We start from the raw sequence: 16,372 nt of genomic DNA on the forward strand, positions 1-16,372 counted from the left end.
TTTAAAGCATTCCCTTTTTATCTTTATCTTTTCTTGTATACCGCATTCCACCACCAGGACTCCTTGTCTCTTGGTCCTATTCCTTTAGATTCACCAAAACTTTCTTTTGCTGTTCTTCTAATAACTTCTGCCATCTTCCTCCACATCTCTTCCGCGCTTCCATTCCCATCCCACTTTGCCTCTTCTCCTACCCGTCTTAGGAAGCTTCTTTGTTCCTCACGTTTCATCCGCCACCACCTCGTCCTTGGGTTCTTCGTATGATGTCTTTTCCTCAACTTTTGCTCAACGCGAAAATCCATGACGAGCACCCTATGTTGTGTTGTCAAACTCTCTCCCGGGATAATTTTACAGTTAATGCAAAATTTCCTGTCGACTCTCCTCAACAAGAAGAAGTCGATTTGAGAGCTTGTCATGCCACTCTTATAGGTTATAAGATGTTCGTCTCTCTTTTTAATACATGTATTTGCGATGAGGAGATCAAAAGTTGAGGAAAAGTCCAAAATAGTTTTACCCTCGACATTGATCACCCCGAAACCATGGCCTCCGTGAATACTCCCATATCCAGTCACTTCTCTCCCAACATGGCCATTTAAATCTCCTCCTAAGAAAATCTTATCTCCCAAAGGTATGCCTTGAACCAAACTCTCTAGATCCTCCCAAAACCTTATCTTGTGTTGTTCGTCCGAACCCACTTGCGGTGCATAGGCGCTAATCACATGGAAAGCACCTCCCTCCACCACAAGTTTGATAGAGATGATCCGATCTCCCACCCTCTTGACATCCACTACGTCCTTCTTCCACTGCTTATCCACAATTATTCCAACTCCATTCCTATTCTTCACCTTTCCTGTATACCAAAGTTTGAAACCAGAAGAATCCAACTCCCTAGCCTTTGCACCAACCCATTTCGTTTCTTGTAGGCACATAATGTTAATCTTCCTCCTTGTCATGGTGTCCACCACCTCCATGGACTTTTCTGTTAGAGTGCCTATGTTCCATGTCCCAAATCTCAACCTTCTGTCGCTTCGACCTTTACCTTTTCCTTTGTGAACTAGCTTATTTACCCTCGTCCGTTCACGAAAACGCGAGAACCCTTGCTCATTTAACATTACATCCGGGCACCGATGCAGCGGCTCTTGCTTTGACACCATACTCGAGCCATACGGCGCGTTGCTTCCGGGCAACGACCTAGCTTTAGCGCAATAATGTCTTTGATTCATGTCATGGGGGGTTCGGCTATATTTTTATGTTGGTTGCCGAAGACCTAACACAACCCTCCTCCTTTATCCGGACTTGGGACCGGCTATGTATCGCAAGTATAATATAGGCGGAGTTAAAACATGAATCGATTAGATTTTTATAAAATCTACTTTAATATCATGGACTCTGAACATAATATAACTCTATACGTTATACTATATATAAAAAAAAAGTATTATTTTGATCGAATAGACATTTAACAAAACATTTATATTTTATTCATGAATTTAAAGTGAAAATACATTTTAGTTAACATACAAATGTTTTGCTAAGCGAGGAGTAGCAAAAGCAATCAAGGGCTCAACCTTAGGCATGGTCATTCCGTAGACTTCTCTTGTATCAATATCTTGAGGATTTAAGCCACGAGGCGGAGCCCAATCAAAGCAATGAAAAAGTCGAGCCAAAGCCATTAAAACCAAGGTGACTCCAAGGGGTGCACCAGGACATTTCCTTTTTCCAGCACTAAAGGGTAGTATTTTGAAATCCACTCCATGGCTAATCTCAACCCTACCCCCGTCAACTAGCAAGTGCCTTTCGGGCCTAAACTCCTCAACATTGTCCCAAATCTTAGTGTTACGACCCAAACCATGGGTGTTAATGAAGACACGTGTCTTTGCAGGTATATCAAAGCCGTTGATGGTGGTGTCACGAAGAGATTCATGTGGAATGAGGAAAGGCCCTGCTGGGTGCATACGAAATGTTTCACGTACAACGCATCGCAGGTAATTAAGGTGGACTAAATCAGATTCCATCACCATTCTATTGGGACCCACTACGGCATCAAGCTCTTCTTGAATTTTACGAAGGACATGGGTATGTTTGATTACTTCAGCCATTGCCCATTCATTCGTCACAGCCGAAGTATCTGTTGCTGCAGCTATCATATCCTTAAAAATGACAATCATTATTTAAACAATAAATATATTATAATAATAACGCAAACCTGTAAATTTTTAGGACATTGACAAATATGTCTATGAATAAATGAAATTAATTTTATCTTTATAAAATCGAGTAAATTATTATGGTTATCTATAAATATTTAAAATATTGTCTATAGAGGTTCGAAAGAGTAAGAGTGTTTTTGTTTATTCAGCCTCATTGGAATAAAAAATATATTAAATGAATAAAATAAAACGTTAAGCAACAGAAATATCATTTAACGGCCTAATGAAATGCAAATACCTGAATCAAAGCTTTGATTTCTGTATCATCCAAACACGCTTTTCCATCTTCGCCTGGCAGTGATAGTAAAATATCCACAAAATCCATTTCTTCATCATCTTCCATTCCCATATTATTCTTCTTTTTCTTCTCAATTCTTGCTTTTCTATGTTCTTCAATAATTTTGGTGTGAAAATCATCCACTTTCTTTTCCACTTCCTTCATTTTCCTTTCACATTGATAAGGATCCACCCACCTCCAAATTGGCAAGTAGTCACCTAAGTATATCACACCCAATAACCAAAACAATTCATGGGTTATGTGCATGAAATCCATAGCCTCTTGTGGGCCTGCTGATTTAGATCCAAAATATTGCTTTCCTAGCAACATTCTAGTGACATTGTTCATTGAAAATGCACCCAACACTTCTCTCAAGTTAATGGGCTTTCCAGTTTGGGCTTTAGCCCAAACATCCTTAACAAGGTGGTTAGCTTCATCTTGACGATGTTTTGAGAAGGATTCAAGTCTCTTTGTGGTTAACAAATGTTCCATGCAAATTCTTCTCATTCGCTTCCAATGTGGGCCTAAAGGGGCCAATGCAACATCCCCACACCCATAGGCTAAATGAACGGCGGCAAGAGTGTGTGGACGAGAGGCAAAAACATCATCTTGGCGAACAAGTATTTCACGTATGATATCAGGATCATTAGTAGTAATTGCATCAATGTTACCCAATTTAAGATAAACTAAGGGTCCATATTTATCGCATAAAGATGCTAAATCTCTATGTGGAAGTTGCCCTAATTGAAGAAGATTGCCAACGATTGGCAACCTTGGTGGGCCAGGAGGGAGTTTGGGGTGCTTATTATGCAAAGATAAAATTTTTTGTGTGAACCATTGCCAAATGAGTTTAGAGGCTAGTAGTCCTCCTATGAGCAAGGTTGAGAAAAATATGGGCAAAACCATTTTCTAATTTCAACAATTTGCACTCATCAAATTAAAGAAATTACATGTATATATATATTGTGTGACCATTGTGTACTCAATGGATGAAGCTATTTCATGTTTACATTTACTCGCCTTGATAATTCACAATCTTTATGTGGTGTTCTATCTTTTCTTTTCTTCTATATGTTTATCATTTTCTTGTTATAAACATTATTTTATGTGAACACGCCAATAACGTGGGGTTGGAGGTCATGCATTTGATGATTCTTAACAAATCCATTTCTTCGTAAACAGATGAATGTTGCATTCCTTCTAATTTGGTTTTGGACTTTTGGTATATAATTACGAGAAGCATGGCCTCTTAATTAGGTAGCGAATTTCATTGTTTGGAACTTTGGATAATTTAGGTGGTCAAACTACAATATAGGTGACATCAAAGTTTATGCGAGTCGTTATTAAATAACTATAAAAAGTCAATCTTAATCCGCGTTGATGATGATAATGATGATAATAGCAAATCAGAAATGATTGTTGTTAGTCGGTAAACACAATAAACTCGAGACTGAGAGAGGTGAATTGAGCATTAAAAATTTTAATAAACTTTTCATAAATAATAAGGAATACTACTGGAGTAATAGATTTACATTAAGTTCTATATTGTAAACTCTTCATAACCTTGGATTTGACTTTCTTATTTCCTTTTGTAGCTTTTTTGTTGTTGCATGCTTCTCAAATTCCTATATGTATGTGTGTGTGTGCTTTTTCTTACACTTATGAATTTAAGTTATATTTAATATTAAAATTATTTCATCATCTTTTAACTTTTAAACTTTTAATTTTTTAATTTCTGTTGTCTTGATTTTGAAAATGAAAATTCGAGTTCATTCTTATGTAATTTTATATTCTGATGCATCCAAAGTATTAAGAAAAAAATTACTTTTTCGATTATAGTTATATTGCTTTCAGTTTTACTCCAGATATTCGTCATAAACGAGTCTGAACAATAAAATTTTCTATTGGTATTAACATCCTAAAAGCATACCAGCGAAATCCATGTGAAAAATAATGAAGAGATAACATACTTTGAAACTCTATTGATTGACTACAAATTATTATGATATGTTTCAGAGTTGGGAGTTGGAACTTGGAGGAAAAGAAAAGAAAAAGACAGGACTTTGAGCGTAAAATGGAGTCAGTTAATTCTTCAAGACTTCGTCAATCCCAGGCCCTAAAAATATTCATAATACACAAAGCTCCACCCTAAAATCCGTTAGCTGCAAGTGTTTAAGAAATGTGCCGTGACTACGAATGTACACTTTTGGCGATCATAGATTTCATAACCAAACAAATAAAACGAAGAGAACACACAAACCTATACAAAAATTTTAGCTACTGTAAAATAGTACGTATATCTCAATGAAGGATGCGCTAAAGCACATAATAATTCTGACTTCCAAGACACGGATTTTAAGATAAGAAATTAAGAGGAAACTGGAGGCTATTTGGAATATAAACTCACAAGTTAGACAACAATTTGACCATATTTTCCATTTAAAACTGACAGTTCATATCATACACTTGAACGTTTGAAGCCGTAAGTTTGAACCCAATCATCAGGCACCGCTTGCATATAATCGAGTCCATTCCTTCGCTGCAGGTTAACAAACGACACATTTCAAAGAGAATGTGAATATTGTATTGCATTACTGGAGGATATCAATATCAACTAATTTCCAATATAAAAATTATAAATGCAGATACGCCTACCTGTTTCAACAGCCTCAGCCTCATTTGATTTCCAGTGCTTTGCAATGTTCTCAGAAAGTGGATCGTCCGGGTTTGGTGCACTCAAAAGAGCCTGAATACTAGTTGTGCCAACGAATTCATATTATCAGAATCAGAATATATAATACTCACTGTGAAAAGTGCATCTTAGTTAAATAGTTCCCTTTGACTTGCCCCGGGACATTTTCTTCATTATTTGGTATTCCATAAATTAAATGGGGATGAAAGTATGATTCATACATATTCAGTAAGACATAAAATGAAGAAAAAGAACACAAATTACTCTTCCCGTAAGCGAAGTTTTTCCAAACAAAATGCAGAGTTCTTCAATACCAGCAGAGTAACTAAAAAAGAGGGGGGAAAAGAAAGTATTTTTCATAGATTTGCAAACTGGCATACATGGAAATCTGTATTCATCTTAATATGTATCATCAGAGTTTTTTTTCGCAAACTCAACATCAAAGGCAAGACTGTAACCAGTTGCTTCATGAAATAAAAAGATATGCGAAGAGAATAAGGAAATCCAGAAGCCGAACATACATATACCTCAAAAGAACGGTGCGTATCTGAAGGGCAGGACTCCACTTATCTTTAAGAATATCAAGACATATCCTGCCAAGCTGATTTAAACGCAGGTTTTTTCAGGATAAAATAATTAAACATGCAGCTGTGTGAGAGAATTATCTATTGAAGAATTAATTAATAATGTAGGGCAAGAAAAATGCACCTTGTCAATGTTTGGGTGATATATTTTCGTCAGAAACCTAACCTGTAAAAAGCAATGCATAGGAACCATTGAAGAAACATCAAAATGCCATTTATCCTAGTAAAAACTAAAAAGTAGGATTTTAATATGGATTCATAAGAAAAAGAACTTTGAAAAGATTGAAGAGAGAAAAGGATTAAGACAGAAAGGATGGTAGACAAAGTCAGGAGAGCATTATTTAACAATCTAAAGAAATCTAGTAGTGACTTCAGACTCTGAAGCCACAGAAAACAAAATATCCTGTAATTTTGCTTTAAGATAGATTTGGTTTTTGAAAATAAGTATCCACAGTTCTCATCCAAAGATGAAGTTTAATAATAGATTTCAAACCAATTTGTAGAGATGTATATAATGGTCAACCTGAAGGTAAAATCTTTCAGTGATATAACAAGTAAACTATACAATTTACCATTTGTCAATTGTAAACCACGCGTAATAATTGCAAAACAAACACTGCAAAATTAACTTCACTCAATAAAAGGGCATTTCAATTCCACTTGCTCTCTTTAGTACCAGTTATATAACATTCCTAGAATTGTCTTCAATTTGAAGAAAAGCCATGCTTTCTGACACTATGCATGTTATTCAAAAGTCCACCATTCCTCGATTTATAACAATTTTCCATCCTATATTCAATTTCTATATCAATTAGTTTCGTTCCATACCCAATCAACATATTAAGATAGTATATAAAATATTTTTTCTTTAGAAAAAATTACAAGTATTTTCAAATATTGATGGGATCATGGAATTGATAATAATCTAATATAAACAACAATTTCACATCAATTTCAAGAAGAAAAATAAAATGTAAATTAACACAGATAAAATGTAAGGAGGATATTCTATTCAACAATTTAAACAATGCCAATTTCCAAGTTCTTAGTATGTGAGTTTCAGAAAGGGAAGGCATTAAGAACAAGAAGTGGACCAGAAGGATGTTCGATTGAGGACATGGGTATATCACCCGACCTAGAGAAGTAGAGTAAGAGTTAATGAAAATAACAGTGGTAATACTTTTGGCAGTGCAATAGAAGAGAATAAAAGTAAATTAACCTTCGGAGCAGCCATTGGATATTCTTCTGGCAAAAATAGCTCTAATTTGAAGACTCCACCTAATACAAGCAAAAAAAGCATGCATATTGGTAAAAAAAAAGTCAGCTATCCACACATTTCAAGAGAAAATAGACAAAAGGAATTAAACCTATTGAATGACATCAAAATTATATAACAAAAATATATATCACATTCCACACTTCCAAACATGAATCTATAAAGGAGGAATCAAAATATGATCTAAGAAAGCATTTGCATGTAACACTGACTGAAGACTTGATTCCAATGTTATGAATATGAATGAACATAACAAGGATAAACCACAATTTTTTATATTGTTTTGGGAGGAAATTTCAAAATCTTATAAAAATAGTAAGCACAATATTATGAAATTAATGAGCAGAATACAAGTGATAGTACCCTAAAAGCTCGAGGTTAACTAGATAACCAGTGGAAGAAATCTAATACTAAAGATATGCAAGTATACAAAGGAAACTCCTTATTCTGTAATGGTTGTGCTTAAACCTCTGCTCACGAATTCAAAAGATAGACTTGTAAGGGTTCCACCCTAGCAAAATCACAAGTGTAGAATAGTAAGAATTTACGACAGAGGAGAGCCCATCCCAAAAACACCAGGCTTGTAAATGCCAGAGAGTTGGAAATGGTTCAGATTGAAGAAAGGTAACTATTGAATATCAGAGAGAAAGTGCTTATTTATTAATGGTTCATAGAGAACATAATCAAGAAACTTATCAACTCTACTAACCTTTTCTTACTCAATCCAGAGGATCCCCCTTTTGCATTCCTATAGGTATTAACTTCCTAAGATATACTCCAACTACCTAACCAGTAATGTTCTACCAGAGAGTCTCTACTACAAATAGGAGTTCTTGGTCTCGCCTAGCCAATTAGGGACACATGCCCCTTTGCATTTGCCAACTCCATGTTGCAATTTTTCTTCATATTCATAAAACGTTAACTACTTCAGAAAAATAAAAAGGACTAAAACACAGCACCAAAAGACAAAGGAAAAATCAAAACCTACCCGCAACTCTCTACAGAGGGACTGTGAACCAGCACAGAGTTTCAATAAGTAGCAACAAAATGAGTCAGTAACAGGCACATCAAATAGATAACATAAAAATATATAACAAAATCATTCCCACGCATTAAAGCAAAGCGTAATTGGTTACAGCAACTCGCCATGTACTACCGAAAATACGAAACAAAGGAAAATGAGTGAGCTCATTGCTACCTTCGTACGGTGACTGGGTCGGCCCGAGGATCATGACATTGAAATATCGCATATTATCTTCCGAAGGGGAAGCACTAATTCCCGGTGCTGCATTAACATATCATAATATCAGGTAAAATCCGTGCATTATAATTATTATTATTATTATTATTGGATCAGCAAGGTAACAACTTCCAAGGAAAATGTTAAAGATGCTAGTTTCTACATATATACACTTAAGAAAACATAAACAAGCAACTAACTCAACTAAGAATATAAAATTAAATACATAAACAAAGAGTAACAAAGTATAAAAACCTAAAAGCTACCTGGCTCACTGAGCAAACGCTGCGTTTCCTGCTCATATCAAACCAGTGAAAGAAAATAGCAGTGATCAGCACGTTGAACAAAGGGAATTCTTTTAAGAGAAAAATCCAAGATTTTGAAGATAAAGAAACGAATTAAAGCCTAACATCCTTAGGTTTCCCCTTTCATCGTAGTGGAAAAAGGGCAATTTTGGAATTGAGCCATATGGAAGAATGAGGTTTTCGAGTTTCTTTGGTTTGCTCAGAAAGCAAACCAATTGCATCAGAGGAATTAAAATTGGGGTTAGGGAACAAGAAAATGATACGAACCTTGATGATTCTTCGAGGGAGGTTACTGTTGGCCATTGTCAGGGGTCGATTGCAATGCACGCAATAGGGTTTTCCCTCTTTTCAGAACACACAGCGAAAGAGACAGTTCCTCAACTCCCACTATCCCAATTCCAAATACGAACTAAGCTATTGGGTGTTGAACCATTTTCTTTTTTTTTTTTTTTTTTGAGTAAACACCAATCTGCTCATTGTCAATTCGGTCCTGTCTATTTTTTCAAGGCCACGACGATTTTTGCCTGAAAAAAATAATTTTTAATAAAATTATTTAGAATAATACGATTTTTTTTGGGTTAAAAAATAACAAATTTATGGAATAATAGGGTTGCTAACCAGCCCGCTTTAGATAGGATTGAGTGCAGAACAGATTAAATATGTAGGTCAGATAAAATGTGGGTTGAGATTTAATCCTATTGGATTAATTCACTATATATATATAGAGTAAGAAAGTATAGTAGAACAACATTTTTTTTTAATGTAAACAATAAGTTAAAAAAAGAAAATTAGTTTTAATTTTAAAAATTAAATTTTGAATTAATTAGATATAATTCTTTTAGTGAACCTGAAATGCGGCTTTGTTCGCATTTTTTCAAATTACCATATCCTTTATCTTTACCTTCTTTTTCAAATTCCAAACTTTCACAACCCTCCCACCACCAATACTTTTTCTAATTATCATTGCCTCTATTCTCCCTCTATACTGTTATTACTCACTATCACCACCACTACTGTCCACCATTCTCACTCTCTCTCAATTGGTAATACGCAACACTCAAGAACCATGTTCTTCTTTTTCGTCTTAACGGTGAAAATTTTCTAAGTTCCATGTTGTGCACTCTCAATTTAATATTTTTTTTTAGAATAACGACATATCGGTATGCCATGGTGTGTTCATCGAACCAGAATATGAGCATGGAAGCACACTTCCTCCTAGAGAGGCAAGGCTTCGACGTCTCTTCTTACGACACACGTGCGCACATTGAGCTCTTTGGTCTTTCTCTCAGATAACCCAACGTCTACGATTTTGGTACCCCTTATTACAAGCAAATGTTCGATGACTCGAGTCTCCTGGTGAGGGGAGGCGAAAAGGAGGTGTGCAAACTTCAAGGAGAGGATGTCAAGATCGGTCTACTTGCAAAGATTGAAGAGCGTCTCGGTGTGGGAGCGCTGCTCGTTAGAGGAAGACATCAGGTGTGAGATTAAGGTCTCGAATGGGGATTGGGATGGATCGGCTCCCAACACGGCGGCTAGTTTCGATTGTTGCAACTGAGTTGACTTGGGATCCATTTCTCTGTTTTTTTAGTCTTCTGGTTGCTGATGGCAACGGAAGAAGAAGAAGAGTGAGGGTTGTAAAAGTTTGGAATTTGGGAAAGAAGATAAAGAGGATAATTTGAAAATTTTATTAAAAAGTCAACAAAAGATTATGATTTTGGTACTGTTGTCACACAGAACCCATCTTTTATGTGTACAATGTTAATTTTTTTGTTTGATGGATACTTTCATCAACGTTTGTAAAATTTATAGGTATAAATAGTAATTTACTTTTTTTATCTTGAAGAGTACTTGACTAAGCTAGTGATAAGTTTTTTTTCTTTTTTTGTATTGATGGAACCAAAAGATTTGTTGTATAAAATATAATAAACACAAATTGAAGGTTGACAAGTCTAATGAATTTTTTTAATATTATAATTTTTTTGTGTGATCATAGATCCCAGCAAGAAAGCAAAACAACAAAAAATCAAAGACATAGCTTAGCCACCCCTCAACCTGAGGGAGCCTATGCTATCAACATATAAATTATGAACAATCTCAGATGGAGGAATAAAAAATCTGGTGTCCAAACGGAAGGTTTTGGCCTTTCCTGGCAAGGATGTCAACAACATTATTGGCCTCATGCAGAATATGCTTCCATGCCACATAAGCCAGGCGCCTACTTAGCACATTTATGTCGTCTAGCAGAGGAAAGCAAGGGCGGTGTCTCGGGTATTCTTCTTTGATGAAGTTGATGGCCATCATAGAATCGGATTCTATAACAATACGATTATAACCATTGTCGATAGCGATTTGCAAACCTTTGATAATACCCCACAATTCCACATGCATAATAGAGTAGCTCCCTAGGTTGCAAGCAAAATCTTTCACAAACCTTCCAAGATTGTCACGAAAAATTCCACCGCAAGCAGCGTTTCCATTTTGAGAGTAAAAGGACCCGTCCACATTAACCTTCAGGTAGTCAGCAGTAGGTGGGTACCATCTGATTAAGCTGTTTGGGTCGAGGTCACCTTAGAAGCCATGCCTTGCTTCTTCATCACCTTGGTATATTCTCTACAGCGGGACTTGATTGCTTCAACAATATTTGCAGGTTGAGAAGTCACACCATCAAATACAAATTTATTTCTTTCGTACCAAATAGAAGAAATGGCCATGCCAAATTTGTTTTCCCACTCATCAGTGCTAGCCAAATATTTTGACAACCAATTCCTTCTGTCTTGTCGGAAGAAGTTTCTATCATGATCTTGTGATTCCAGAATTTTCCATATTTTGGTTGCAAAAGGACAATCTCAGAGAACATGGAGGGCCATTTCATTATTGTGGTTGCAGTGAGGGCATCCAGCATCATTAGTCATATGTCTTTTCTTCCTTTCAGCATTCGATAGAATCGCATCGTGGGCCATGAGCCAGAGAAGAAATCTACATCTTTCCGGACCTTTCCATTTCCAAATCAGCTTGAAGAGTTGGTCATTTAATCCCTCATCTCCTTTAATCGCTTGGTATGCTGTCTTTAAACTAAATACACTATCCAGCGTTGCAGCCTATGCAATGTGGCCCTCTTGCTTCCACGGAGAGGGCGGGAACAGGGAAACGATCTTGTGCACCATAGCTTCAGAAAGCCATTCCTTTAGTTTATTTATGTCCCAAGCACTTGAAACTGAAAGGAAGTCCGTTAGAGAGGATCCGGACTCCGAATAATTTGTTACCTGCGTATTTTGTTGATCTAGGCGCTCAAGACTGGGCACCCATTGATGCTTCCAAAAGTCGATGTGGGACCTGTCTCCTATCCTCCATATGGATTTGCTTTCAATGTCTTTCTAGGAAGAGCATATGCCTTTAAAATGCAGGAATAAAAGCAGTTTGCATAGTATAATTCGGAATAGTAGAAAGGACAAATCTCACCAGAGTAGTTCTTCTGGCTAGGAATAGGGACGAAGCTTTCCAGTTATTTAGTCTTGCATTAATCTGTGCTTCCACCTCTTTATAGGTGTTCCTTGTGACTCTAGAGTAGATGAGAGGTACCCTAGATATTTGCCAAGGTCCTCTGTTTGCCTGAAGTTCAAGAACCCACTTATTTCTTCCCGAATACTATGTCCCACATTTTTGGAGAAAAAAAATTCTAGTTTTGTCATTGCTGATCTTCTGACCCAAGCTCAAGCAAAATGCATCCAAAACCTTACTGATGACTTCAACTTGTCTCATGTTAGCTTCAGCAAAGATGATAAGATCATCTGCAAAATAGAGATGCAAGAGATTGGGGCTGTTCTTGTTTAATTGAATCGGATTCTAGAAATCTTGCTCTACTGCTGCATTAATCAATTGGGATAATCTTTCCATGCACTGGATAAAGATGTACAGAAAGATGGGGTTGATGTGTGAGCATCTTTCCTATCTTTTTCAAGTGAATTTGTATCTAATTTGTTGAATTTAATAAAGAATTAATTATCTTTTAGCTAATATGGATGCTACTTTGAGTCTTTTGCAATTTTATTTATTTTAAGTAGCATTCGGCAGAATTTGATGGAGTTTCTGCAGCACAATAAATAAAGGAGATGGCAGCGAGGAGCAACGCGTACGCGTGACTGACGTGTGCGCATGATTTGGAGCTTTCCATGGCGAAGCGTGCGCATGACTGTCGCGTACGCGTGATTTGAAAATTTGCTCAGCGACGCGTGCGCGTGATTGACGAGTCTGTGTGACTTGCGAAAAAGACCATCGACGTGTACGCGTGACTGACGCGTACGCGTGACATGCGCCACGTGCAGAAAACACAGAAAAATGCTGGGGGCGATTTATAGGCTGTTTTGACTCAGTTCTCAGCCCAAAAAACACAGATTAAAAGCTGCAGAATGGACAAAACAAGTGGTCCCCACCCATCAACTGAAGACTAGTTAGTTAATTCTGATTTAAATTCAAATTTGATTTTAAAATAGGAAAAGATATTATTTTAATTTTAGAAATTAGATTTTAAATTAATTAGGATTAGTTATAAAAAGGAGAGACTTCTCTTCTATTGAGAGATTCTATTACGGGGATTCCATTAGGGAATTCTATACAAATTTACATTCCACATTCCATGAGCAACTAATCCTCCGTTGTTAAGGTTAGGAGCTTTGTCTATTTGTATGGATTGATTTTATTATTTTTTCTATTTTAATTCATGTGTGGATTTATAATTTAAGAATTATTTTCGCTCTTCATCTTATGAATCTGGGTGGAACGGAAGTATGACCCTCTTTCTATTTGAGTTCTTGTAAAACTTAGAAAAGCACTTTACTTGAACAACAGCTTGAAAACATATTCTCCTAAATTTTAATTATCTGGATTTAACGGGATACGTGACATATAATCCTTTTATTTTTGGATAATTAGAGTTTTTGTTGCATATAAACTGGAATTTGATCATGCAGCTTCTAATTGGAATTAATTGACCAAGGAATTGGCAGTTAATGAATATTAGAGGAGACTAGAAAGGTCTAAGGAATTAGGGTCTAGTCACATATAGTTTGCCATAAATTAAATACTACATGATTAAAATAGTTAGTAAGAAAAGTTAATCTGAAAGAATAGATAACTCTGAAAACCTTAACTATTTTCTCCATATTTTCTTCTCAATTTATTTACTTGCCTTCCTTTAGTATTCTTTATATTGTTTAATGTCTTTTATATTGCCCAAACATTACTTTCTATTTGCCTGACTAAGTCTATCACTCAATTATTGTTGCTTGATCCATCAATCCTCGTGGGATCGACCTTCACTCACCTGAGGTATTACTTGGTACGACCCGATGCACTTGCCGGTTAGTCTATGGTTATAAAAATCGCACCAAGTTTTTGGCGCCGTTGCCGCAGATTGTCTGTGATTAACAATTATCAGTTGTTTGATTGCTTAGATTAGGCATTTTAATTTTAATTTTATTTAAATTTTATTAAAAAAATTCGAAAAAAAAAGAAAAAATATATTTTTTAAATAAATAAATAGCACCAATATTTTTCTTAATTTCTGAAATTAAGTTTGGTGTTTCCTAGTTAGTTTTATTTTAATTTTTTCTTATTTTAATTCTTAGAATTTACCACATGGTGCGTTTAATCTTTTTTGGTGTTTTGTGCTAAGAAAAAATAATGGAGAGAGATCACATGGGTTAATACTCACACCCGAGTAGTTATTCATATTATGGTAGATGGAGGAACTATCCAAATTTTGGTTGGCAAAATCAAAACCAAAGAAACTTCAATGCTCCATGTTCCAACTATCAAGAGCCACCACCTCCATATTCATATCAAGAGCCACCACCTCCATATTCATATCAAGAACCACCATCTCAATTTTCATATCAAGAACCATCATCTTTCTATCCATATCAAGAACCATCATCTTTCTACCCATACCAAGAGCCACCATCTCCCCGTTCATATCAAGAACCATCATCTCCTTCTTATTCATATCAAGAACCACCATCTCCTTATTCATCTCAAATCCATCAGATCTTGAGCTTCTCATAAAAGAATGCCTACATGATATAAAGACAAGTGTCAAAAATATAGAAAAATATGTGCAGACGATGATCAAGAACCAGGAAGAGGAACAAGCAAATTCCTTCCCAAGAGATACAATGCAAGATCCTATGAAAGAAAGTGAGGAAACCAATCAAATGAGTTTATACTCCAGTGAATTAGAGAACTTTCCACCCTCACATATGGAAGAAGAGGAAGATGCACAACCTCCCATGCCCTTGGTAAGCAATGAAGAAGAGATTGAATTAGAAGAAAGCGACCAAGAGGAAGAGGTTGAAATTGAGGAAGCTTGCAAAGAGGTAGAAGAATTCAAAGAAGAACACAAGGGAGTGGAGCTTGCAAGACCTCTTCCAAAGCCATCACCATCCAATACAACATTCAAGTGGGTAAAATTCCTATCCTTAACCTTTACTTTCCCACTTGAATATAGGCTACTGGAGACAGATGGTCAACTTAGAGCTCTTTGTGGCATTAAGAGTAAGAGGAAGATGGTTAGTGGCAAGAGTTGTCAAGCAAGGTTCAATATGGTTGCATGCTCCAAATTGAAGTGCAAGGATTGGTGTAGAGCTCAATTGAATGAGTCTAGAAGGTTGTTTGGATGTCTCTGTGAGAATTCAGATTACTTGCCACCCGGTGGGAACAATGGTGATCCACAAGAAGACGGGTGTAAAAGCAAGGTTTGGGACCTTGGAATTTATTCCCACAATCAACACTCTTGGGGCCTTGTCACTTGCTTCAACTTGCTCGAAGGCGTTATGCGCCTAGCTTGGAATCTCAGTGGCCATTGGAATTACAAACAATGGTGGAGATTCCTGGATCAGTACAAGCCACCATGACAAGGAGCTCACCACATGTCCAACTTAAGGACTTTAACTAAAAGTGCTTGGTGGGAGACAACCTACCGTGGTATGATTGTTCCTTTTCATTCTTAGTTGTTTTTCGTAGTAGTAGTTTTCTTACTTATTTGATTTTTATTGAGTTCTTACTAATTTTCTGATCATGCAGCTATTTTAGAATAGGAACCGGATAATAAATAAAAAAAAAAGAGAAGAGGAGCACATGACGCGCAAGCGTCGCTGACGCGTTCGCGTCATATGCATGTGCGTGAAAAATAAAATTTGACAGAGAGTTGAGCGGAAATAGCGCTGGAAGCATGCTGGAAGCACAAGCCGCATCACGCATATGCATAACCATGCGTGCGCGTCGTTTGCACTTTTCGCCTTCCACGCGTGCACGTCAGTGACGCGTACACGTGACCTTGAAATTCGACGTAAATATGTGTTTGGACAGAGACTTGTGCTGGTTTAGGGCTGGAAGTGTGCTAGACGTACAAAATTGACCACGCGTACGTGTCCCTGATGCATGTGCGTCGTTTGCACAAATGTTCATCCATGCGTGCACGTGCATGACGCGCACGCGTCGTATGAAAATATTGGTTCCCAAGCCACGCGAACAGAGAGTTGTGCGAGCGCGCGGCTGGCTTCACCCGAATCGCACAAAACCCAGTCATTAAGAAAATTTCGCAACCCACGTGTACGCGTGCCGTACGCGTACGCGTCGCCCTCGCTGCACACCTACACTAGTTCGCCGCCCAGTTTTTAATTTTCTTTCTCTCTCTCCCAATCCTAATTCCCTCTTGTTCTTTTATCCTTATATTCTTCTTTCCTCTTACTATTTGTTTTTTATTTTCAGTTCTTCTTTGCTTGAGGACAAGCAAAC

General features: G+C 36.8%; 3 protein-coding genes across 3 annotated transcripts; all 3 read right to left on the reverse strand.

The window, feature by feature from the left end:
• Positions 1 to 1,455: 1,455 nt before the first annotated feature.
• On the reverse strand, positions 1,456 to 3,390 carry LOC112790061 (cytochrome P450 703A2). Its single transcript, XM_025832285.3, has 2 exons — positions 2,446 to 3,390; positions 1,456 to 2,147 (listed from the first exon to the last, which is right to left on the reverse strand). Exons 1-2 carry the CDS (start codon positions 3,388 to 3,390, stop codon positions 1,506 to 1,508), a joined length of 1,587 nt encoding a protein of 528 aa, XP_025688070.1. The 3' UTR covers positions 1,456 to 1,505.
• A 1,156-nt stretch (positions 3,391 to 4,546) lies between these two features.
• On the reverse strand, positions 4,547 to 9,210 carry LOC112790062 (ubiquitin-conjugating enzyme E2 35). Its single transcript, XM_025832286.3, has 8 exons — positions 8,849 to 9,210; positions 8,543 to 8,570; positions 8,235 to 8,321; positions 6,980 to 7,038; positions 5,885 to 5,926; positions 5,704 to 5,777; positions 5,140 to 5,237; positions 4,547 to 5,023 (listed from the first exon to the last, which is right to left on the reverse strand). Exons 1-8 carry the CDS (start codon positions 8,882 to 8,884, stop codon positions 4,986 to 4,988), a joined length of 462 nt encoding a protein of 153 aa, XP_025688071.1. The 5' UTR covers positions 8,885 to 9,210; the 3' UTR covers positions 4,547 to 4,985.
• A 1,465-nt stretch (positions 9,211 to 10,675) lies between these two features.
• On the reverse strand, positions 10,676 to 11,292 carry LOC140183357 (uncharacterized). Its single transcript, XM_072231770.1, has 2 exons — positions 11,149 to 11,292; positions 10,676 to 11,089 (listed from the first exon to the last, which is right to left on the reverse strand). Exons 1-2 carry the CDS (start codon positions 11,290 to 11,292, stop codon positions 10,676 to 10,678), a joined length of 558 nt encoding a protein of 185 aa, XP_072087871.1.
• Positions 11,293 to 16,372: the final 5,080 nt, after the last annotated feature.

Source organism: Arachis hypogaea, chromosome 3, assembly GCF_003086295.3.
Source record: "Arachis hypogaea cultivar Tifrunner chromosome 3, arahy.Tifrunner.gnm2.J5K5, whole genome shotgun sequence".
Taxonomy (NCBI): Eukaryota; Viridiplantae; Streptophyta; class Magnoliopsida; order Fabales; family Fabaceae; genus Arachis; species Arachis hypogaea.